Below are 24,160 nucleotides of genomic sequence, written 5' to 3'. Positions count from 1 at the left end.
GGACTTACTCTATTGAGGGCAACGGCAGTTTCGTGCACGTTGCTTCAAAGAAACTGCACAGCATTTTAAACATCTGCAATATTTCATTGCTTTATTTTATTGTTTTTTTTTTAATTTTTTAAAACATCGTGGGGAAACCTGCATACATCTGCGAAGAAATAAGGTATATGTGAAGTCCCCAATCCGCATTGGGCTAGCGTGGGGACTATAGCTCAAGCCCTCTCGCGCATGAGAGGAGGCCTGAGGGGCTACCGCGAAAACCGAAATTCGCAAATTGCGGGGATTCTCTTTTACTCCAATGAAGGCGTAATTAGAGTGACAAAGAAAGATGCCCGCAATTTGCGAACTTCGATTTTCGCGGTGATAGCCCTGTGCCCAGCAGTGCGACGTATATAGGCTGTTTTTTTTTTTATTGGCCAAAAGAGTTACGAATTTATTTGGGCCAACACAAAACTGTGTTCACGTCTTTCCTTTAGAGTTTAGACATACCTAAAAGTAAAGGGTTATAAAGCTTAATTTTCTTATTCAACCCTTAAAATCCATCCATGAAAAGGTACTCCTATTATTTGGATAAGTGTGTTAACCTCGTAAGACCCAGCAATACAAAGTTATCAAATTTTTAATTTGAACCTTATTCTATAAGTAAATTGGAACAAATTTCGTTTGTTTTAAAAAACAATAAAACAAAAGAAATACTACTTTATTTGGTTCATGAAAGGTTCAAATTATAGATTGCACGAATATGTACATGGTAATGTACATACATTTAGTCTCAGGAGGATAAAATCATTAGGTACCTACTCATTATTACCTACATGCCCACAAGCTATTAACTTATTGCCTACAGGAGAGAAAATTGCACAGTTCTGACGAACACAAGTTTTCTTTACGAGTAGGTAACGTTTTGATTTTATTTAGCTTCGAAGTCCATTTTGAAACCTTTACAGACCAATTCGAGTTTTACCTAGTTATTCGATCTGTTTCCGATATGATACTGTCAGCAAAAGTGACATTTCTTTAACCAGCACGGATATGATGGTCGTTCTTGTCTACGTGACAGCGCGATAAAACGGTATCCGTCACTTTCTATCCCGCGGTGTTAGAAAGTGACAATTATTTTATCACGTGGATAAACGTGGATAAAGCCATCCATAATACACCGGCTGAAACGATATGACACTGACAGATCAGTATCATCCTGATCGAATAACTAAAATTCGAATTAGCCTATTTCTTTAAATTCTCAAAATGGACTTCTAAGACGATCTATATGTTAGCAAAGTTCAAAACACGTCAATTTTAAATCAGCCTCGATGTTTCCTAGTGTTCAATAACACACGGTCGCCGAGCCCGGTTGTTGGCAAACCTCCCGCAGCAGGGTTAGCATGCTTATCTTATAAGGTAAACGTACTGGTGCTCGACGCGGTCCCAGTATATGTCATCTTGATTCAATATTATATATTATGCCATTGTCAATAGAGATGACAGCAAGGTGTCATCTACTGGGCATTAGCATGTCGAGCACTAGTATAATATGAACGATTTACACATACGCCAATTACGAAAATTGACGGTAAAGTTCTACTTACATTAGGAAAATTTTACAAGAATTAATGGTATTTTACAAGAAGTCCACATGGATGGAAGGAACTCCCTGGCTTTTCAAGAAAAATAGTGTGGTAAACAAAACAACCTAGTAAAACACATGTAAGTAGTATAAACTACTCGAAATATTCACCTTTACTTGTCTTATTAAATGACCTAACACATGACCTCGTCTGTTCGGCGGTTTGGGGTCTACTTTCATGTATTTCATCCAATTAGTTTTCCAACTAGCCGCTCGGTGAAAAGGCCTATTCAATGCTTTTATGAAACTTGTGATTATTTCATTGAAAGAGAGTAATTGGTAATAGACATTAGTCCAAGCGTAGCGAGAGTTATGCCTAAGTAAGGATTGGTGTTCTAGAATTCGCCGTAAGTTGTATAAAAAATATGTAAGTATGTGTATGAGTATGTATGTGTATGAGCGGACTTGTGTTCTCCATGTCGATAACTGGCGGGAGATGGCACAGGATCGAGACAACTGGCGTGTACTCGTGTCGGAGGCCAAGACTCATTTTGGGTCGCTGCGCCATTAAGTAGGTATACTTAAGTAAGTATGTATATAAAATTATATTTATTTTATTATATTAAAGTCTTATTATTATCTATTTGTAAAACTGTTTCATTTATTCTTATTGCACCTGTAAGTAGGTATTCGACATCTGTCATTGACTCAATTCATTCTGACAATAATTAAAATTACATTGAATAATAATTCAACTCATTTTATTGTTAAAACAATTATAATATTTAAAAATTACCTAACGGTGGCTGCCTTACATCATATTCATAGGTACAAGGACCGGAAAACCCCTCTTTACGCTTAATCCTATCCATTCGGTAACCCAATCGATTCGGTTACCGTATCATTCGGTAACCCTATCATGCTGTTACCTGATTGTAATGGTAAGCTTATTGAAACGGTAACCCTAACCTTTAACCGAGTTAATCTCAAAACCCCATCGCGATAGGGTTTTTGTTAGGGGTTTTTAACAGGTTTTTATTCAGTTATGGTAACCTTTATTATCGGTTGCTTATAGGTTTGCTACATCCGTATTTAGTGATGTGCCGTCAGTAAAATACAAAAAAAAATAGTTAATTTATTAATTGTTAACTTTGTTAATTTTCTTAATTTAGTTTTTTTTTACTTTTTTATTTATTTACTATAATTCATTTATTTTATTAATATTATTTATTTTATTAATGTTATTTATTTTATCAATAATATTCATTTTATTAATGTAGTTTATTTGATTAATAATATTCATTTTATTAATGTTATTTATTTTGTTTATTTTGTTTATTTTGTTTATTTTGTTTATTTTGTTTATTTTGTTTATTTTGTTTATTTTGTTTATTTTGTTTATTTTGTTTATTTTGTTTATTTTGTTTATTTTGTTTATTTTGTTTATTTTGTTTATTTTGTTTATTTTGTTTATTTTGTTTATTTTGTTTATTTTGTTTATTTTGTTTATTTTGTTTATTTTGTTTATTTTGTTTATTTTGTTTATTTTGTTTATTTTGTTTATTTTGTTTATTTTGTTTATTTTGTTTATTTTGTTTATTTTGTTTATTTTGTTTATTTTGTTTATTTTGTTTATTTTGTTTATTTTGTTTATTTTGTTTATTTTGTTTATTTTGTTTATTTTGTTTATTTTGTTTATTTTGTTTATTTTGTTTATTTTGTTTATTTTGTTTATTTTGTTTATTTTGTTTATTTTGTTTATTTTGTTTATTTTGTTTATTTTGTTTATTTTGTTTATTTTGTTTATTTTGTTTATTTTGTTTATTTTGTTTATTTTGTTTATTTTGTTTATTTTGTTTATTTTGTTTATTTTGTTTATTTTGTTTATTTTGTTTATTTTGTTTATTTTGTTTATTTTGTTTATTTTGTTTATTTTGTTTATTTTGTTTATTTTGTTTATTTTGTTTATTTTGTTTATTTTGTTTATTTTGTTTATTTTGTTTATTTTGTTTATTTTGTTTATTTTGTTTATTTTGTTTATTTTGTTTATTTTGTTTATTTTGTTTATTTTGTTTATTTTGTTTATTTTGTTTATTTTGTTTATTTTGTTTATTTTGTTTATTTTGTTTATTTTGTTTATTTTGTTTATTTTGTTTATTTTGTTTATTTTGTGTATTTTGTTTATTTTATTTACTTTTTTAATTTTTTTTTTATTTTTTTTATATCTTTTTTTATTTAATTTATTTATTATATTCTGTTTTTAGTATTTGTTGTAACAGCAGCAACAGAAATACATAATCTAGCCTGGTGACAGACAGACGGACAGCGGAGTCTAAAAAAATACTACATACATTACTACCTACTACTACCTATTTCCTTTTACTCTTTCGGGTTTAAAAAAATCCCGTGAATTGTAGAAGAAAGTTTTGTTGGAATGTAGAAAGCATACTAAGTTGGGCTAAAATTTACTTGAATACGAAGAAGAATAAACACAGTAATTTTATTCTTAATCCAATAGATTTGAATTAGAATAATTCTTGCACTCGTTATTTTAGAATAAAATGAAAGTTAATAAATCATGTCACTTTTATTTAAATGAATAATAAAAAACGGAATATTTATTCCTAATGTAGGATTATTCTAAATAACGTCTTATTAAATTAGAATGTTATACTCAATTAATTTAACTTTTGTAGTACAATGTATAAAGTTAGTAAAATGAATTTCACCCCTCTTTTCAACGGTCGGATTGATTTGAATTTTTTTTAGCGTAAAAGATTATATTGTGATAGATATGTACATTTTTTGGAGCCTTCGAAACGGCGATGATAATTTGATAATGAAACTACATATAAAGTAAACTGCGAAATTATAATTATGATGGTTCAATGTATATTCCTTTGCCAATTAAGTATGTATTTTGTGTATTATTCTTATCAGCCTTGAGGTCTTTACGTATGCTATCTCTTTCACACCTACGGAAAGTGAATGAGATAGCAAATTACAACAGGTAAGAAAATAGTCCTACGCTTATCACTAGATTTGCAGAATGTCGCAGATCGCAGCATGAATTGTATTGTATTATTTGCTGTGTTTCCACTTGAGACCGTCATTTATTACTCATTGGCAATAACAATAAGATTAAGTCGTGGCGTGGTGAATTTTTTGTCAGCATTTGCTAAACACGTGCGGTAGGCGGTGTGTCAAACGATATTAATACCTATTCATTTCCGTCTAATAATGAGTACAAATTTTAAATATCAGCTGAACTTTTAAAAACACAATGAGTCTCGGTAGTAACTCGGACACTGAAACTACATACTAAACATAATTCGAAAACAAAAAATCATGAATACTTTCCCCATTTGTTCCTGCCCAACGTGACCGCCGCGATACATGAGGTGGGGACGTATGGGAATGATTTAAATGAAGTGCCTATTCCCATCTGTGCCCGGCGGAGAGAAATAGGAATACACCATATCGAGCTATTCCTTATCATACCTTTAAAAACATATTTTTTAGGGTTCCGTACCCAAAGGGTAAAAACAGGATCCTATTACTAAGATTCGGCTGTCCGTCTGCCTGTCACTAAGCTGTATCTCATGAAGCGTGATAGCTAGGCAGTTGACATTTTCACAGATTATGTATTGCTGTTGCCCCTATTACAACAAATACTAAAAACAGAATATTATAAATATATAAGTTGAGCTCCCATACAACAAACATGATTTATTTGCTGTTTTTTGCGTAATGGTACAGAACCCTTCCTGCGCGAGTCCGACTCTCACTTGGCCGGTATTTTATTTTTTTACATTAAATTAGGCACATTGAGCCATTGAAGTGTTTCGCTATCCACCATCCGAGCAGATCAGCTGAATTGTACCTGATGATTTAGTTATCAGATTAAAAGCAATACGGGTATCGACTAATACAAAGACTATGCGGCAGTAAATTAAATTCTTAAGATTTTATTGAATAAAATTAGGTATAAATTAGACAACTATTATTATTTACTTCTATCTATACGGCACCCAGACTACATTTTAATCCAGGAATATTATTAAGAATATAAAATCATGATTACATTTACTTGATTAAGAATGAGATTATTCTTATTAATTTTTTTATTTGAATAATTTTGACGGGAATAAATCAACATGATTTTATTCTTAGGAATTCTTATTCAAATAATGATTTTATTCTTGAATGCCCAACACTGCTTACTAAGTATGTATCTATTTAATTTAATCAAAATTATTTCACCTTTCCAATGTTACAGATACTTAATAAATATAATTAATTCTGGTATAAATGAAAGATTTGAAGTACTAAAATAAGGTTATCACTGCTATAGATAATATATATATTTTCTGCTCGCTGCATTAAGCAAAACAAGGTAAATTACGACTTTTAGCTGACACAACTTACCGCATCTGAAAACGTTTAAAAGTAATTGCTTATTATAAAATAAGCTCATAATAACTAGGTATTATGTCAGTTGTCAACAATGGTTAAATATCTACCACACTACCACAATCCGCTAACGCATGTATCTTTATCACAACGTGATTTTTTTAATCACTCTATCTAAAGATAAACTATAACTACCAGTAAAATTACTAGTTAGGTTAAATTTTTTCCTTAAATCAGTCTTTAATCTGTAGGTACATACCAAGTTTGAACCCGAAAATAGAAAAATAATATCTAAGTAGCATTAAAAATATTACTAAACAATAACAGATATTGCTAGGATAGGATGGTGTTTACTTGCAGGAAGCCCTTTTCTAAAAATTCCAAACTAGAATTGCTCCGAAATGAACAAAAACAATAGGAACACACAGGTATAAAAGTATAAAGATTAACAAAGGAATGGCCGCGCTGCGGCTGTCGCTCCAAAATAATACTGTAATCGCCCAATAATGTTTTCAATTTTAGCTTAAGGAGTCAAAGTACAATATTGTTTGAATTGACAATAAGCGAAGTTACCGACAAAGAAACATGTTTGTGCTGGAGACTTAATAGACCGCCCATGCCAACCACGGTTATTCAATAATAAGTTCAATTTAAGTGTGCGTAAAGATTGCAATCGTTTGAACTGGTTCAAAACCTTATTATGAGGTAACTGAATCGACTGGGTTTTTATTTCGGTTACCGGTAACCGAGGTTAACTCGATCTGATACGGTTACCGAATCAAAGTGTTACCTTATCAGACGGTTACCGTTATGGTAGGGGTTTTTATAACCACTTCTAAAATAACCCTATGAAAAACCCCGGTTAAGGTAACCGGTTCCGGTCCCTGCATAGGTAATTTCATCGACATCCACTTGTAGTTTCACTTTTCGTCGCAATTTTGAAACGTCAAACCAAATTGCACCCGTCAAACTAGGATTTTATTTAAGATAAGGAGGCAAACGACAGACGGATCACCTGATGGTAAGCTGATCTGATGGTATGACGAAGAAATGTCAATGTCAGGTTATAAATTCTCAGTCATCTTCCTCGCGTTGTCCCGGCATTTTGCCACGGCTCATGGGAGCCTGGGGTCCGCTTGACAACTAATCCCAAGAATTGGCGTAGGCACTAGTTTTTACGAAAGCGACTGCCATCTGACCCACCAACCCAGAGGGGAAACTAGGCTTTATTGGGATTAGTCCGGTTTCCTCACGATGTTTTCCTTCACCGAAAAGCGACTGGTAAATATCATTCTCAACACTCATGCTAGCCCTGCTCACAAAGCCCCATATTCGGGCTAAAGTATGACAAACTCCGTACCGTCGGCGTCTAACTTAAAAATAAGGACTCTTCTGCCGACGCTACCTCACGAGCAATAACTATCCACTTTTATGAATTTGTTAGCTCACCCTTTTTTGGTAACGGTACTTTACGAGGCATTTTCATACCTTATTAAGATTTGCTCTTATACTAGCTGCAACGATGTTTGCCTGTTCTCGCAGTATTTTGGCAGTTAGTTTTGAACTTTGGTAATGATGAGCAAGGTATATTTTTGCGTGTATTGCAGGATAGACATGGAGGCTTTTTATATGCGTTCACTATAATTTTATAGTGATTTGGAAGCTGTCTAGGGATACGAAGATTAAAGGATGCTTGTATAAGATTTTGTTTGAGTTTTTGACGCTTCTTAAACTAAACTACATCTGTCTATCAATATATTTTTATTGTTATCAGTTTTTATACTTTCTTTAACTTGAACATTCTTGGACATTCTAAGTTCAACTGTAAAAATATGGGTGTAGCCCTGTACTTATTCATAAATATGTCCCATAGTTCTTAATTCGCTGACATAAGAGCTATGGGAGATATTTTTGAGATGATATTGTGCACCCATATTTTTACAGTTGACTGTACTACTAAATAAGTCAAATCTCTAGCCTATTACTGATAGGTATTTTGGCACAATCTGGAAGAGTGGAAAAACCGGACGACCGAGTCGGACTCGCTCACCGAGGGTTCCGTACTTTTAAGTATTTCATTTATTTATTACATTCCATGGTATGTACAGATGGTATTTTAAATTAAATTGAACAACATGGACCCTGAATAGGGTATGGCAAGTTAACCTTAATAGCTAAATACTTAAAATTACCTTACAAAACATATTATATGTATTGCTTAATATCTAGTTACTTTCATCACAGTAAATACTAATTATGGAATCTAGTTAACACTAATGATAATAAATACGAATTTAAATGCTATATTTCTTTATATAATGCAATATTGTAATTATAGCGGCAATACCAACAGAAATATATCATCTGTGAAAATTTCAACTGTCTAGCTATCACGGTTCATGAGATACAGCCTGGTGACAGACAGACGGACGGACACTGGACCCGTTTTTACCCTGGGTACGGAACCCTAAAAACTGTGTCTCGGCCGAGACTCGAACTCACGACTCCGGGATACCAGCCGGCCGGTCTAACAATTGGGCTACCGAGACTTACGGCGCGATTCGAGAAATGAATTAGAGGTTCACTAGATATGAAATAGTAAAGATATGTGACGTTCCATGGCAAAAGGTACCTTATGGCGGCTGGCGCTTACGCTATTATTAACGCCGCTACAATATTCAGCCGGGGCAATGGTACCTTTTGCCGTGGAACGTCACATATCTTTACTATTTCATATCTAGTAAATCTCTAATTCATTTCCCGGGTGCATTACATTTGTTATAATTACTTTTCATATATTATAGTTTGTTATATCGTTATTTTGAATAACGTAATAAATGGCATACTACCGTAATATCTAATTAACGGTATACATAATGTTATAATTGGTATAATGGTCATAAGGTATATTTACACTTGGTATAATATACATTGCCATAATTATTATATACTCTAAAGCATATTATTTATTATAACAAGTGACATCACATAATTATTTGTGTGGCATAATAGTTGCATGACATAAATGGGTTAGGTTAGGTTGGAACTGCAACTCCGCACAAACAAATAATTACCTAGCAAAAAGAGGGTTAGGTTAGGTTAGAACTTTGACCCTCCTTAGAATAAAATGCCTAGCAAAAAAGTGGTTTAGGTTCGGTTTGAACTGCGGGCCCCGCGGAATCGAAAACCGTGAAAAAATTGGTTAGGTTAGGTTAGAACTGCCACCTCCCTAGAATAAAATAGCTAGTAAAAGAAGTAGGCCTGCGTACTAGTTATAAAAAGTATGTAAAACTTTACGTTATTATCTTATTATTAAATAAAATATGACAATAAATGTTTTACAATATATGTATTTATACTTGATAAAATTGTGTGAAGTATTATGTTATACAAAAATATAATATAACAAATGTCATTATAAAATATGTCTATATACTATTTAAAAATTATATTACAATAGGCATTATAGCAATGAATGTTTAGATGAAATCACAATATAACAAAGGAAACGTATAATAAAAATTACATTATAACATAAAATAATATATAAAATGGCGTTATAACAAATGTATGATATTTTTTTTATAATTATATTAAGCATTACACACCCTCATTTCCCGAATCGCGCCGTTACCCGTTGGCGGCGAATATTTCCTCCTTCTTATACGCCTTAGAATAATCATTATAATCAATTATATTTTACTTATTTTTGTGTATAAAATTGTTTTTAATATAAACGCGTGGAATAAATTTATTTTAGAAACCGTAATACCCGTGTGCACAAGACATATGAAAGCAGGAAGTCGACTCTGACATATTCTGTGCAATAAATCGCGCTCAACCTGAGGATTTCTAGGAGAAGTTCATAATATCGGAGATTTAAAGGCTGTGTAAACAGGTGGTTCCGGACGCGATATGAGACTTTAGTCACAGTACATAGTTACAGTATTTTAACACCTTCTTAGTCAAATTTTAAAAGTCGGCCATCCTAGACTGCAGCATCGGTACTTACCATCAGGTGAGATTGTGGTCAAATGTTTACATTTTTACAATAAAAAAAGTACTATTATCTGCTTTTGTTCTCGTAGGCGCCAACCAGTTTACTTACAAAATAAGTTAGAAGTTAGTCTGGTGCAAAATGCAAAAAAAGTTATGTTAGCCATTATTTAGTTAGTGTATTTTGCAGTCTATTGATTAAAGAAATAGAGTCGTTAATCTATAGTAACAATTCAAGGCGGTTAGAATCTGCATTTACTACGAGGTAGTTATCCTAATTTGTGGTTTACCACTCAATGGTATTGTATTCTTGAGACTCTTTGAGTAAACTAGCTCTAAACTGATATAAAAATATTTTTCTGAAATAATTTAATTTGTTCAAATACTTTAGTAAACTAGCTCTGTTAAAAAGATTTACACTATACAATGAACACTTTGTTTCATTCTAATTTGAACCTACTGAACAAAGTACAATTTCTTTTGTTTCATTGTTTTCTAAAACAAACGATATAGTCACCCTAATCTACTTTACACCAAGGTTCAAATTAAAAATAGGGAAAGTTTGTATCGTATGTCTTACGAGTATAGTCCAGTTCTACACCTATGGCTCACAAATTCAATCAAGTTGTCATCAAGTTTATTTAACACATTGGTAATTGGTAATTGTGTTTAATATGGACCATAGTTGGGTGCTTTTGAAATATAGTTGGGTTGGGTGGTTTTACGGGTTACAAAACTTTAGTAAATATTTGCACTAGGTAATACTGAGTTAGTTAGTTTTAATGAGCATTTCCCGCAAATCGACAACGATTGTGCCTTTTTTGCGTGATAAACGAGGTAGCTCTACTCTAACCACCCCATCTCCTCCACGAAACCTATACCTATAGGTCCTATAGGATGGTTTTACGTTTCCGCCTTCAACTGCCTCCTTGCTTGAATACCGAAGTCAAAATACTGCTTAATGTCGTTACTGCAACACTGCAACCCATCATTCGTCTAGTCTAGAGAACTAAGAAGTTAGTAGTCTCCTATCACAAGCAACTACGTGGATTATTGTTTTTTATCCAGCGCATAAAGCTTTCCTTTTTATCAGATATTTTTATAACACAAGTAAGGTATTTCAATTTTTTTCTTGCATAGTTTTGAGATGCATCCGGAGAGGTGGGCTAGCTTAGCCACCAAGTGGATGCCGGTAGAAGGGACGTGGCCGCGGTAGGCCCAAACGGAGATGGCGAGATGACCTGGACAGCTTCCTGAACAACTGGCCGGAGGAAGCACCAAATGGGGAGTCGTGGAAATTAAGGGGAGAGGCCTTTGCCCAGCAGTGGGACACTCAAATAGGCTAGTAAAAAAAAACAAAAAAAAAAAGTTTTGAGATCGACACATCTTATTTAGTAAAGATTACTACTACATTGAACGGTACCACCTACACAGTAGGTGATTAGGTAGTGTTTAAACTATTTTTATGCCTTAAATTCTGTTTTCCAACTAACTAGAATAACTATAGAAGTCTGCCTAGACCTAAAAAATGACCCACTGGACAGTTTCTCGAGGCTTATTGCCTCGAGAAACTAACTGTACAGAGCGCCCACTACTAAAAGCGGGAAATTGTGATACGTAGGTAATTATGATTGATTATCAGATAAGTGTTATACTCTGTCAAGTTATTTCCGTCAGTAGAAAAGAGCGGCAAATTAAAAAAAAATAGGCGCGAAGGGTTATCACCCCATAGAACATTAGAATTTTGCGCCCTTTTCTACTGACAAACTTGTATGGCCGTGTATATCTTAGTTATGTCAAGTTATGTTGAGCGTTTTTCCAAGTCAAAAATGTACCGAGTACTTTTAAATCCCTTTAAAACACTTCTTTACTTATGTAGAGTAAAACTGGAGCAAAAGCCAAGGAACCCTGAATATGTTTCTCTTAAGTACTCCTAATCCGGTAATATTTCGAACGCGTGAACAGGGGTTTCCACTCAGAGGGGTCATGGCGACCCCCTAATGCGGGGTTATTAAAAAATGATGGAATGTTCACGTGTCGTGTTACTTGCTTATTAAAGGCTTTTCCTTGATATTGTTGTGCTCATGAATGTGTTAGATGTAGACATTAAAATAACAATACTGTCAATTTGGATCATGTTATTATCTCTCTCTCTGGTCGGTCCCTCATGTCTGAGGATCGTGGTCAGTATCAGGGTTGCATCTGGAGCGGATGATCTGCCTCCACCGGTTTCTGTCCAACGCGTCTTTGACGACCGTGTAGAAAGCAGTGGATGACGAGTCTTTAACTTAATCGGTCCATGTTATTGGTGAAGGATCATGTTATTATACCTGCATTTTATAGAGCTTAAAGGATGACTCACGCTAGACCAGGCCGGGCCCAACCGAGGCGTCCGAAGTGTCATTTTACTCATTTTTTACGACGGCTGATCGGTGATCACGTGGTGCTTTCCATAGAAAACGAAGCACCGGAAGCTCCGGCCCGGTCCAGCGTGAGTCATCCTTTAATCGGTCCGAGCGGGATTTCTAACTATCGTAGCTCTAATAATCGATTGTTACTTAAACCACTAACTATCTGTTAAACAGTAGCTCTTCACCGGGGTTCCGCGGGGATCCTTGGTGGTCCCTGCACGGCATATCCGTGCGTTCTTGTCTACGTGACAGCGTGATAAAACGGCGTCCGTCACTGTCATTTGCCCGGTGAAAAAGCGACGGTTATTTTGTCACGTGCAGTGGATAAATCCATCCATAATACGCCTGCTGGAAGTACAGTAATAGGTACAGAAGGTTCACTCCCTAACAAAACGAGTCTATTACGAAAGATGATATGACCGCAAGGTAGCGCAAGCGCGAGCAGGAATCCGTTCCGTAGCGGTGCGCGGCAACTACTACTGCTAGACACCAAAACCGGTGTGGCCGCATGTATAAAAAAAATACTTGTAGTTAGCGACGCGACGAAATCGCGGAGTGAGCCACACCTGACAGTCTAGCATGAATTCCGTTCTCGCGCGCGACTCCATACTACATCAAGCGCGACTTCAAGTATGGATCGCGCGCGAGAACGCAACTTAAGCTAGACCGCCTGGTATAGTTTAGTACGACTCTAATTAAAACATCTGTTTTTCAGAAAGTTCGGCAGTTCACCATCCTCTTTACAAAGAAGTACTAACAATCCTGACAAGAAACAAGCTCCTTGGAACTGAAATATTCGCTGAATACAACTCCTCAACTGGAATTTGTCGGGTTTAGTTTAACTCCAGATAACGACTGAAAAACTAAACTTTAGCGAAATAATCTTAGAGGTTTTAAATGCGCGTGGAAACTTCCCAGTCCGTTGGGTAATAAAATTAGTTCTGGACATTTTTTTAGTTTTACTTCGTAAGTTTGCTTCTATCGACTAGGAGACCATCCAAAATGAGAAGGTTCTCAATTGTATATGTTTTTAGTAGTTTTTAGGATGAAAAATAGTCTAATTACTAGGTCAAGTGGGGTATCGCATGAAAAAGCTGAAATTGTAAATTTCTAAACATATTTTGATTCGGTTCACATGATAAAGAATTATCCCTGATAAACCAACTTACATACCTACTACAGGTCGCACAAATTAGTTAACCGATTTGCCGATAGATGGCGTACATAATTATGCTTAGTATACTTCTGGTCAAAAGTTTTTGTTGTTATACCCAAGTAACATTTTAGTCCTATAATTTTAGTTTTTATCGCTAAAAGCTTGTATAGACGTCGTATTAAGGTTTCAGAGGTGACCACCTGTCGTATAAAAGCGCTTGGCAACACCTTTTTGCTCTATAGGCTTATACAGCTAATATATTCTATAAGCAATTGATGTAAAGGTTTATTTCATCATTTTATAGAGCCGTTATAGGCGTGTACTATAACAGGTTCAAATATAACCACTATAGAGCAATATTACTGTATAATAGTATTTGGAATCACTTTTATGCAACTAATATGCGCTATTAAGGTTCCCTGCCAAGCCGCTATAGTTTTGTGTTTTAACAGTGACAAAAACCCAACTATACAACGATTTTAGGATATAGTGGCTTTAGAGATCACTGCTATAGTTCATAGTACTTTAGTAGTTTGCGCTATTAAGGTTCCCTGCTAGCCGCTATAGTTTTGTGTTCTAACAGTGACAAAAACCCAGCTATACAACGATTTCAGGATATAGTGGCTTTAGAGATCACTGCTATAGTACATAATACTTTAGTAGTCATATGAACACTATTATAGAACTGTTTTGCTCTATAGTAGCGTTTTTGGGACATATTTATAGCGTTAAAAAGCGCTTTAGTAGTTTTTAAATCCCTATTATATCTCATCGCTGTAAACGTCACAATGACTCTTTTATATCACAAAACTGTTGTATAGTGGTTTTGTTTTTTCTTTTAAAAGACAACAGCGTTATAGTTGAGTTTTAATGTCTTTTATAAACCGAGTTAGATACATAAAGGTAGAAAACGACTACTTGTAAATGATAAATTTGATCTGTAATGGCTACTTATATCTTGCTTATATAAGTTCAGGCCTAAGCCACATAATGTGGTTCCGTACAAAATATTTTTATATTTTAATGAATTGATAAAAAAGACCCCAGTAATATGAGTGACTGTAGGTGAGATTTATCATCAATGATTTAATACAAGCATAAAATCGTGACGGTTTAGATATTTATCGACATCCATTATTAGCACATTTTTTTTACCAATCACACTGAAAAAGGAAACAACAGTAATGACTACATTTAAATTAAAAAAAAATCCTATATCTTTCTAAAGAGTTTGTAGGTGTAACTGGGTCACAGCAAAATTCTTTTGGAACCCTAATTTGAATCATGATGGCGGTGAATATTTCGTCGTAAGTTCTATAGTTAGCCTATAAAAGCGTCGGATTTACTTCTTGGCTGTATAGTAGTAACTATGGTGAATATCATAATATTTTATTAAATTATTTTATTAAAAACATAAATAAATCGAGGGGGCATTTAAAATTCCTCATTAAACTAATACTATTCTAACGGTAAAACTTCCGTCCCATATACTTTTTGCACTAAGGACCTAATTATTCGACATCTAAATGGCGCATATTAATATAAAGTCTTTACTGATCACCATTTTACTTAGTACCGTTTTTGTGAAGTAAACACACAACAAAACCACTCACAACAGTTGATGGAAAACTTGATAGCAAATTTCGTAGTAAAGGAACTATGAATTCTACAATAGTATAAAAAAGCACTATAATAGAATTTCAAATACTACTATAGTATAAAACAAGCACTATAATGGAATCTCAAATGCCACTATAGTATAAATTAACACTATAATGGCGTTACTGACAACCAATTAGCACAAAAGTGATCATCACATCACTTTTATAGACCTAAAACGTCACGACTGACACTGCTACAGGTCTACTATATCACTGAATGGCACATAAGATGCGCCATTTCGGCTTTATACAATCTTCTTTGGTCTTTTATAGGACCTTAGGTGGTATTTGGGAAACGTTCTATCGACTACTATAGAACCACAAATTGTTACTTGGGTAGTTACATGAGATAATTGAAAGTCTGTACGGAACCCTCGGTGTGCGAGTTAAACGAACTCGCACTTGACCGGTTTTTCATTTTTGTCATCTCAGAACTTCGAACTAGTAAAACTGAAAGTTACTAAGTTACCTATTTAAATAGAATAGAATACCATTTATTTCAGTATAAGTACACAGTTATACAATACATACACAGAAGAAAAAAAAAGACTTATAACTTGTACACTGTAACTACACTGAAAAAGGTGAACACTCGGCATAATGCCGGGTCCTACTGGAGTAGTACCTGACGCTGGTCTTCCGTGAACACCTATAGGGAGCGTAGTTGGGCGCAGCACCAGCCACAGTACAGTTATTAAGATAAAACTATAACTATAATATAATAGATACATAATTAACTATAAGTAGTAACTTTTCCGTTTGAATCTAAATTGCGATTTGTTAAAATTGCACACGTACACAATTCCGAAGTGCGCTGGAAGCTTAACCCTAATGAACCCTAGTGTGCGTTGTCTGCATTCGCTTTTCAAAAAGCGTACTTTATAATTGCATTCTGTATTGGAATCGTTAAAACTTTTCGTACCTGCGGATAACGTAGCTAAATAGGTACCCTGCATTTTACTAGGGATTGTATTATATACAAACACTCGTATTATACACGGTAGGCAAAAAATAAGTGCATTCAACTTTTACTATGGGACCAACTCCGAAATCGCGAAAAAAAAAATACCCTCCCATAGAAAATGAACCAGCCAAAATGTATGAAACAGCCAAATTTTTTACTGCGGTACTGATAATTCCGCTCGATGCTAGATCGGGGATCTAGTCGACTGCAAAATTAATAGTCGTTTTGGTATCAAAACTTACAGCTTGGCAAAAGAGTAGAAATTAAAAAGTGGCAACATTGTAGTGTCGTCCCGTTTTCTTGTATACATTGGTTTGAAAGGGAATTTCTACTCTTTTTTGCCAAGCTGTATGTATTATATGGAGTGAGCAGTCTATTCTTACTATATTTCTCTTTGACCCAATTTAAATTTCTTTGCCAATTTAAAACGAACTCTGACACCTGACGAACTTCATCAGAATAACTAACTTGTTTACTCGTTCTATGTCACACAATCACTCTACAAAGTGCCAGCGAAAACCCGCGCAAACGAAGTATACGCAGATGTACGATGAATAGATACCGTAAAACCATCAACTGTCGTCCTAAAGCCCCCAATCAGTTAATAGGGAATATTACGCAAAACTCTGCGTAGAGGGTATCACTAACTCAATCACATGGCCTACCGTGAAACACGACAATCGAAAGCGGTTTCTGCCGCTCTATCACTCTTGATTATTCGATCGATAGAGAGGCAAATAACGAAATTTCGGTTTTCGCGTTTCGCGGTAGGCCACCTGTAAAGAAACTCCTTGCTTGATGCATCAATGTCATAGTAAAAACTTGTCAAAAAACTTTGTAAGGCCTATACGGTTACCATCAGTTTGTCAGTGACATAAACGCCGTCGAGAACGTAATTTACTTTCTATACATCTCGCTCGCACTCGCATATTAGTGCAAACGGGACGTATAGTAAGTAAATTACGTTCTCGACGGCGTTTATGTCACTGACAAACTGATGGTAACCGTACTAGTATGTATAACTTACTCTATGGTTTACTAAACAAATTAGTGCTGCACTCTGGCGGCAGAACATTGCAGTAATACTCCCTATTTAACTCCAATATGCTAGCTAACTAGGCAGGTGTTCAGTGTAGCTATACCACCAGTTTGGCACTGACATAAAACGCTATCGAGAACGTAATATACTTTCTATACATCTCGCTCGCACTAATATGCTTGTATACGTTAGCGTATATGTCAGCTTTGACACTGTCACTCATGATACGGGTACAGGTCTGACTGTGATTTGAATGTGTGTTGCCTTAGAACTTAGGCAAGATACCTATAGTTTCATCAGGTTTCATAAATGGGATACATTTACGAGTTCAAACATTATTTCGCTTCAAAACTGCGGATCCAATACTCGTACTTCTACTATAGTCGGACCAAGCTATAGTCCCACACAGTACCGTCTTTACCATAAGGGCACATGGGGCCCGTGCCCAGGGCCCTCATCCTCAGGGGGCCCCGAAGGACAGACAGTAACAGTATATTTGATTACTCATAATAAATAGAAGATCATAGTAGAAAAATGTTAGTTTAATTCGCTTTTTTTACTTTCCAAAAGGGCCCCAAATTCTTATGTGCCCAAGGGCCCCAGCATAGTTTAAGACGGCCCTGGTCCCACACTTTTGCAATGCAATGACAAAGTGTGGAAAAATATTGACATAATTCTATGAAAATATGACGTTCGTAGACGGACATATTTTTACTTAGTTACAGTATCTACTGTTTTACGTCTGTGGCGGTATGCTTTGCAAAATTGAACACGCGTTCAAAGTAGCTCTTTTATCTCTTGGCCGGCAAACTCGTATCGCTGTGAAGTTAGTCGCTCCATAAATAACGTTGCAGTACCAACACCTACAAATTTATGTTTAGTACCTACGGCGTAAACATACATAAACGCTGTATATTTTTTGAAACAACGCGGCAAAAGTATCTGCTACCCTGGAATACTTTTTCAAATACCGATAAATATTAGCAATATATTAATAGTACATTATTGTCGAGGCTCGGAAGTAGCTACTTGCAGGCTGAGGATTCGTTTTAAACGGACGACCTTGGGAGTCCGTTTAATTGAATCCGAAGCCAGCAAGTAGCCTTCCAGCCGAGTCATATATAGTGCTTTTCTCAAAAATGGTGCAAGAAATATAAATATCATAGAAATAATTTACAAAAGCAACGTTCTTACGTATATATTTTCACAGAAAAAAGTAGAAACAATTGAAAAAATTAGCTTTGCCGCCTTTTTATTTTTTTTATAAAAAATAAAAGTGTATTTTTCTGCCGAAAATACGCCAACCTATTTGAGACAGCTAAATAGTCGCGGTTCTAATCATCTTTTTGGCTGTTTAATGGGCCTGTGCCTTCATTTGATATGGCCATTTCAACTTTTAAAAAGTTTGGAACTCGACAAATAATGGAATTTGTATGCAACATTGCAGTCCCAAAATCGAGACTGCAATGTTTTTAACTTTTTAATTTTTGACTGACCATAAACTACGCGCTTCGCGACCTATTTTTTAAACGGCAAAGTCGACTTTGCCGTCCATTTTTGAGAAAATATTTATTATTATACCAAGTGGATGCCATGAAGAAGGGCGCGGACGCGGCAGGCGCAGACGGAGATGGCGGGACGACCTAGACACCTTTCTCGGTAACTGTCGCTATGTCGGGAGTCGTGGAAGACAAGGGGAGAGGCCTTTGCCCAGCAGTGGGACACCATAATAGACTAGCAAAAAAAAATTGCCGCCTTGTTTATAAAACTTTAAGGGGCTGATTTCGTTAAATTATGTTTTATCCCCTTCTTACAAACACATTAGTCAAAATGACAGATAAAGACAAACGATTTTAGCTAATTGAGGTTTGTAGGGCGTTTATGAATAAGGGGGTTATAGTATCTGTTACAGTCAATTTGAGAGAAACAGAGACAATATCTGGGAGACCGAGCTTTATTTTATTTTATTTTATTCTTTGCGCGTTTTCCCAGAGATAAGACCCAGCTAGATCGATTTTTCGCCCCCGAAAACTCCCATATAGGGGGAAGCGGGGCAGATAGGCACAAGGGGCAGTTTTGAACACCAATCCTTAACTAAAAACTTATGTTCACCTTCTGCAACACTAAAACGTGGCTTTGTATGTGTGAGTGAGGTACCAGCTTCGGCACATCTCTCCTGCCAGCCGTTGCCGCTTAGTGCGTGAAAACGTGTTTCCGCGGTCGCATAGTAAATAAATTATGATTTTTTTATCGAGTTGTGGTGCGAAATTTTAGACTTTACCGGATGAACATCATAATGAGCGCTTAGTACGTTTATTCAGTAATAGAGTAAGCTTATTATTTTAAAGTAATACTTAATAGTATATTTTTAATAAATTATTTTTCATTTATTTGACCATTGGGGTACTTTGGTACAATAAAGATTGGGGCAGTTTTGAACATGTCAAAGTGCCCCTCTAGTGTATCTAAGTGCCCCTGCCAGTTTTTTTGTTGTGAAATTTTTTTTTACTGAATAGTGCGAACGTACAAAGAGAAAAAAAATTGACAAAGAAAAGTTAAAACAACCAAAGTAGCTTTTTGTGAAAAACTGACACCGATTTCATTAAAAGTTTTTTTTTTGTAGTTTTAGTGCACCTGCTTAATAATTGTAGTATGTTCTAATAGCACCGCTCTGAATAGACGTTTTGTAATGTTTAAAAAGTTTACTACTGGTCAGCTAACTGAATTGATCTGTAAAGTGTGCTCTGCGGGGCAGTTTGAAACACTTACGGGGCACTTTAATTCACATGCCAAAGTACCCTAAAACGATGTATCAAAGTGTCCCATGTAATGTATCAAAGTGCCCTGCAGGTGGGGCACAATTGAACAAATTCCATTTTTTGTTAAAATCCATATATCTCTTTTACTGGCCATAAATTTAACAAAAAAAGATATATTTTGTATACCTTAGTAAATTTGTTATCTACTAAGTACAAAAAAAATATATTTAGAGTTCATTTTGAGGCCTAAAAACGATTTCTAAAAAAGGTGTACCAAGCTGCCCCGCTTCCCCCTACCTATAGCAAATTTAATCGAAATAGGGCCGTTTCCGAGATCCCCGAAATATATATATAAATACCTAAAAAAGAATTGCTGGTTTAAAGGTATTAGATGTGACAACAATTGGTTTCGTGACTATCGTGACCAAGTTTGACAGCACTGCAAATTTAGCTATCTAAATTCATGTAGAACGGCAATTCCTAGTACTGAAACTAGGTCTAATACCTAGAATTATCTGTCGAAACAGTTACAGTGACGAGGTCGGCATTGTGGCGAGAGTCAATGGGTTCGGGAATGGCTGTGAAATTATACTACGAATCTAATGTTCTTAGTGATATTAGAGTTTACATGTTATAACTGTAGCATGCAATATGTAGCACTAGCAGTGTATTTAAAACTAGCGACCCGCCCCGGCTTCGCACGGGTTAACAAATTATACACCTAAACCTTCCTCAAGAATCTCTCTATTGATAGGTATTATTATTATTATTTGGAGCCTTACGTGTCCCACTGCTGGGTAAAAGCCTCCCCCCAATTTTTCCACAGATCCATAGGTAACCGCATGAAAATCCATTCAGTAGTTTTTGAGTTTATTGCGAACATACAAACACACAAACATACAGACGCGGCAGGGGACTTTGTTTTATAAGGTGTAGTGATGTATTTTGCCCTAGAGTACTACGAATTTCAAATTTAATGAAAGTCATATCTGAACGATAATATTCGAGGAAATTTTGGACTTAGTTGGGAGCCTTTAGACTAAAGCAGCGGTCGGCAACCTGCGGCCCGCGGGCCGCATGCGGCTCGCGAAACTGTCACTTGCGGCCCGAGAGGCGCCTTAGCTATTTTGTACATATGTAATAGTGACAAACGACAATGTCTCATAAAGTCATAAATATTAACAAAGTACGGCCCGCGTCACCTCCGTTAACTACTATTGGCCCTTGGCTGCTAAAAGGTTGCCGACCGCTGGACTAAAGTATTAGGGTTTCACGGAACTGAAATTAAGTAAGTAATATGACGAACACTATTTTTATTGATTTTAATTCTAGAAATCAAATGTAAAAACACGATATGAGATTTATCAACATTTCTAAGTCTTCGTGTTTGTAAATTTAAGCTCACTAAACACCGCACAATAAATTGATAGTTAAAACATATGTATACTTATATACAAATAAATAATGCTAGAAAAAACACACTGGGTTATTAGAAGTCGAGGTTGAAACCAAAGCCGAGGCGTACTCTTCTCTGTCGGTCTAGAAGAACGCTTGCAACCAGGCTTACTACTCTTAATTCATTCGGAGGGTCATGGAACAGCACGTCTTTTTGAACTGTGAAGCCACCGCAACGTTGAGAATCCACGAATATCTTCACGTAGCTCCCATTGATGTACTTCTTAGACAATGCGATACCTATAGTCGCTGGGCCTTTGGGACTCTCGTTCACTATTGTGGCTATCCGGAGATTCGAATCCATTTGCTTGAATAAACATCCTTGAAAACCTAAACGGCTGAGCGTACCAGAAAGCGTGAATGAAGGCTTTTCATACCTCGCACTGATTGAAACCGTCGGTGTAGGCGGATAGATCATCGGTTGGATACCAAGTTCAGTGCCAATGGCTAATTCTGGTACTATTTGATACATCCAATGAGCCATCAACTGCGCAGTATTCGGGTCCACGTCTTTCATTGTGCAGGATACAGACGCGATTGTTTTCTCGCCACATTTCTCGAGCGTGATCTCATTTTCTGATGAGATCAAGTCCTTAATTTTGGAGATTAGACGCATATCGTACCCGTCGAAGCTCTCGTTGTACGTAGCTGTTGCAGAGCCGGTCCAGTCGACTATCAATCCTTCTTGAGGCGATTTAGGCTCCATTTCTTTGTGGATAAAAAGGTCGTAGCACTTGTAAGATTCCTTGGATCTTCCGTAGTTATACTGTTGGAGGAGCTTGACTCTGTCCAGGATTTCCCTCATGATGACGAGCTTGGTACCGATGAAGCACTTTGGGAAGACACTCTTAGCTTCATTGTGAACATCCGCGAGTCTTATCACTTTGGGTTTCAACGGTTCGATGTTGATGAAATCTTTTTTCTTGGGCAGGAGTTTCTGTAGACTGGAGATAAACTTGCTGAATTCATCCTTGAATGTTTGGTCATTGATGTCCATTTTATTTGGTTGATTTTGATGTTTTATTTGTGCGATAACAGGTTGAACGTCATTGACCTGTCTGTCGGTATTTTTAACTGGCGATGCGTCGCGGCGGCCAGTCGTCCGGTGCAAGGAGTATTTATATCTCTATGCGCTATTCCTATTTATTTTTACGTGTTACGCGTGATTACGTTACTATTGAATATCTGCGTCTGCATCGGTTATACATATAACGTTTGCTTTTATTTTTAATCTATAATTTTGTAGATATTCTAATGGTCTAGACCTTAATGTTCGGTGTTTCCCGCGAATCTAAGCTGGATTAACTTTTGTGCCGCGTTTAAAGGTACAATTGTTCTAAAGATGTGTTCACATGTAAGCAACGCTCTTCTGTAGTATTTTAGTTCAATGTTTATGGTTTTGCCAAATAAAAACTCCGTTTATAATGAGTACCATTTGTAAAGAGTTTTCATTGCTTTTCAGTGTTTGTGAAAAATATGATATTCACTTACTGTGTCCTTCTCGCACCAATATGTTAGAGGGAGCGAGACTGAAATTAAAAAGGAATTGTAGGGCTATCTTAATCTAAATGTCAAAAATGTCACATTCTCATTAGGACCCATTCCTATGCTTGAAATATAGGGAATATTACGCAAAACTCCGCGTAGAGGGCGTCACTAACTCAATCACATGCCTACCGTGAAACACGACAATCGAAAGTTCGGTTTCTGCCTCTCTATCACTCTTGCTTATTCGATCGATAGAGAGGCAGATAACGAATTTTCGCGTTTCGCGGTATGCCACCTGTAAACAAACCGCCTTGATGCATCGATGTCATAGTAAAAACTTGTCAAAACACTGTTTAAGAGCCAACAGGAGTGGTCATTCCTCCATACAAACGTAGTCCTCGTTTTCCTCCGTGGTTTTTGAAGCTAGAGCAATGATTTTTTCAACACAGATTAATATTGTCAATATCTGTGTCGGACCGTTTTGCTTTTTTTGATATTTTTGTTTTTTAAGGCGCTAGAGCCCTTCAAAAACGGCCAAAATGGCCTAATAGACTATGCCGCAATGAGAGGCATGGTATTCAAAACTGATATCAATTAGCCAAAAAAGCAAAACGGTCCGACACAGATAATTTCATAATCATTTAGATTTCCAAATTTGGTTACGATTGGTTAAGTTTTGGGGGAGGAAAAAGAGGACTACGAAACCTCGATTTTTGTCATTTTTACGCAGGATTTTTCGCCTCAGCTGCAGTTGTCCCTATCGCACTAATTTTAGGGGCGGAGTCAAGTTTCTAAATACGTACACAGCCAGAAAAGTGATGGGCAATAGTCGACATTTAATGTCGATAATCTAGTGATGTAAGAAGTTATCGATAAACCGTCTTGTGTGAAAATATCTAGATCCTAAGATACAAGGGGTTTTGGGTTGAGAGTAGGGAACACATTTTTGTAGTTATGATATACAATCTATTATGAACTTTTTGATTCTAATATTTCAAATTAGAAATCAAAATCAAAAATATTTTATTGCATGGTTAAAATGGGTTAACAAAATTTTTAGGTACCTACAGGCACGCTTCGTAATTGTCGAGCAATTTAGGGTCCTAGCTGAATTGGTTGTTCCATACTTACTCGTGCTCTATGGAATGTCCAATTTAGCTAGAACCCTAAATGGCTCAACAATCACGGAGCGTGACAGTACAAATGATTCATGTTCTGTATATCCTGCCCTACAATGGCGTTAATATTTGG

At 35.7% G+C, this 24,160-nt stretch overlaps 2 protein-coding genes across 3 annotated transcripts in view; one reads left to right on the top strand and one right to left on the bottom strand.

Moving 5' to 3' along the window:
* Nucleotides 1–24,160, top strand: part of LOC134797442 (uncharacterized) — a 240,657-nt gene that overhangs the window by 97,780 nt on the left and 118,717 nt on the right. The window lies entirely within an intron of this gene.
* On the bottom strand, nt 21,263–22,552 carry LOC134797404 (mitochondrial import receptor subunit TOM40 homolog). The gene has a single exon (XM_063769627.1). It carries the CDS (start codon nt 22,416–22,418, stop codon nt 21,456–21,458), a length of 963 nt encoding a protein of 320 aa, XP_063625697.1. The 5' UTR covers nt 22,419–22,552; the 3' UTR covers nt 21,263–21,455.

The sequence above is a fragment of the Cydia splendana genome, chromosome 15 (assembly GCF_910591565.1).
Source record: "Cydia splendana chromosome 15, ilCydSple1.2, whole genome shotgun sequence".
NCBI lineage: Eukaryota > Metazoa > Arthropoda > Insecta > Lepidoptera > Tortricidae > Cydia > Cydia splendana.
This window is presented reverse-complemented; position numbering and strand designations above follow the sequence as displayed.

Coding starts and splice junctions, on each gene's coding strand:
- LOC134797404 (XM_063769627.1), bottom strand. CDS start 22,418: ATGGACATCAATGACCAAACATTCAAGGATGAATTCAGCAAGTTTATC.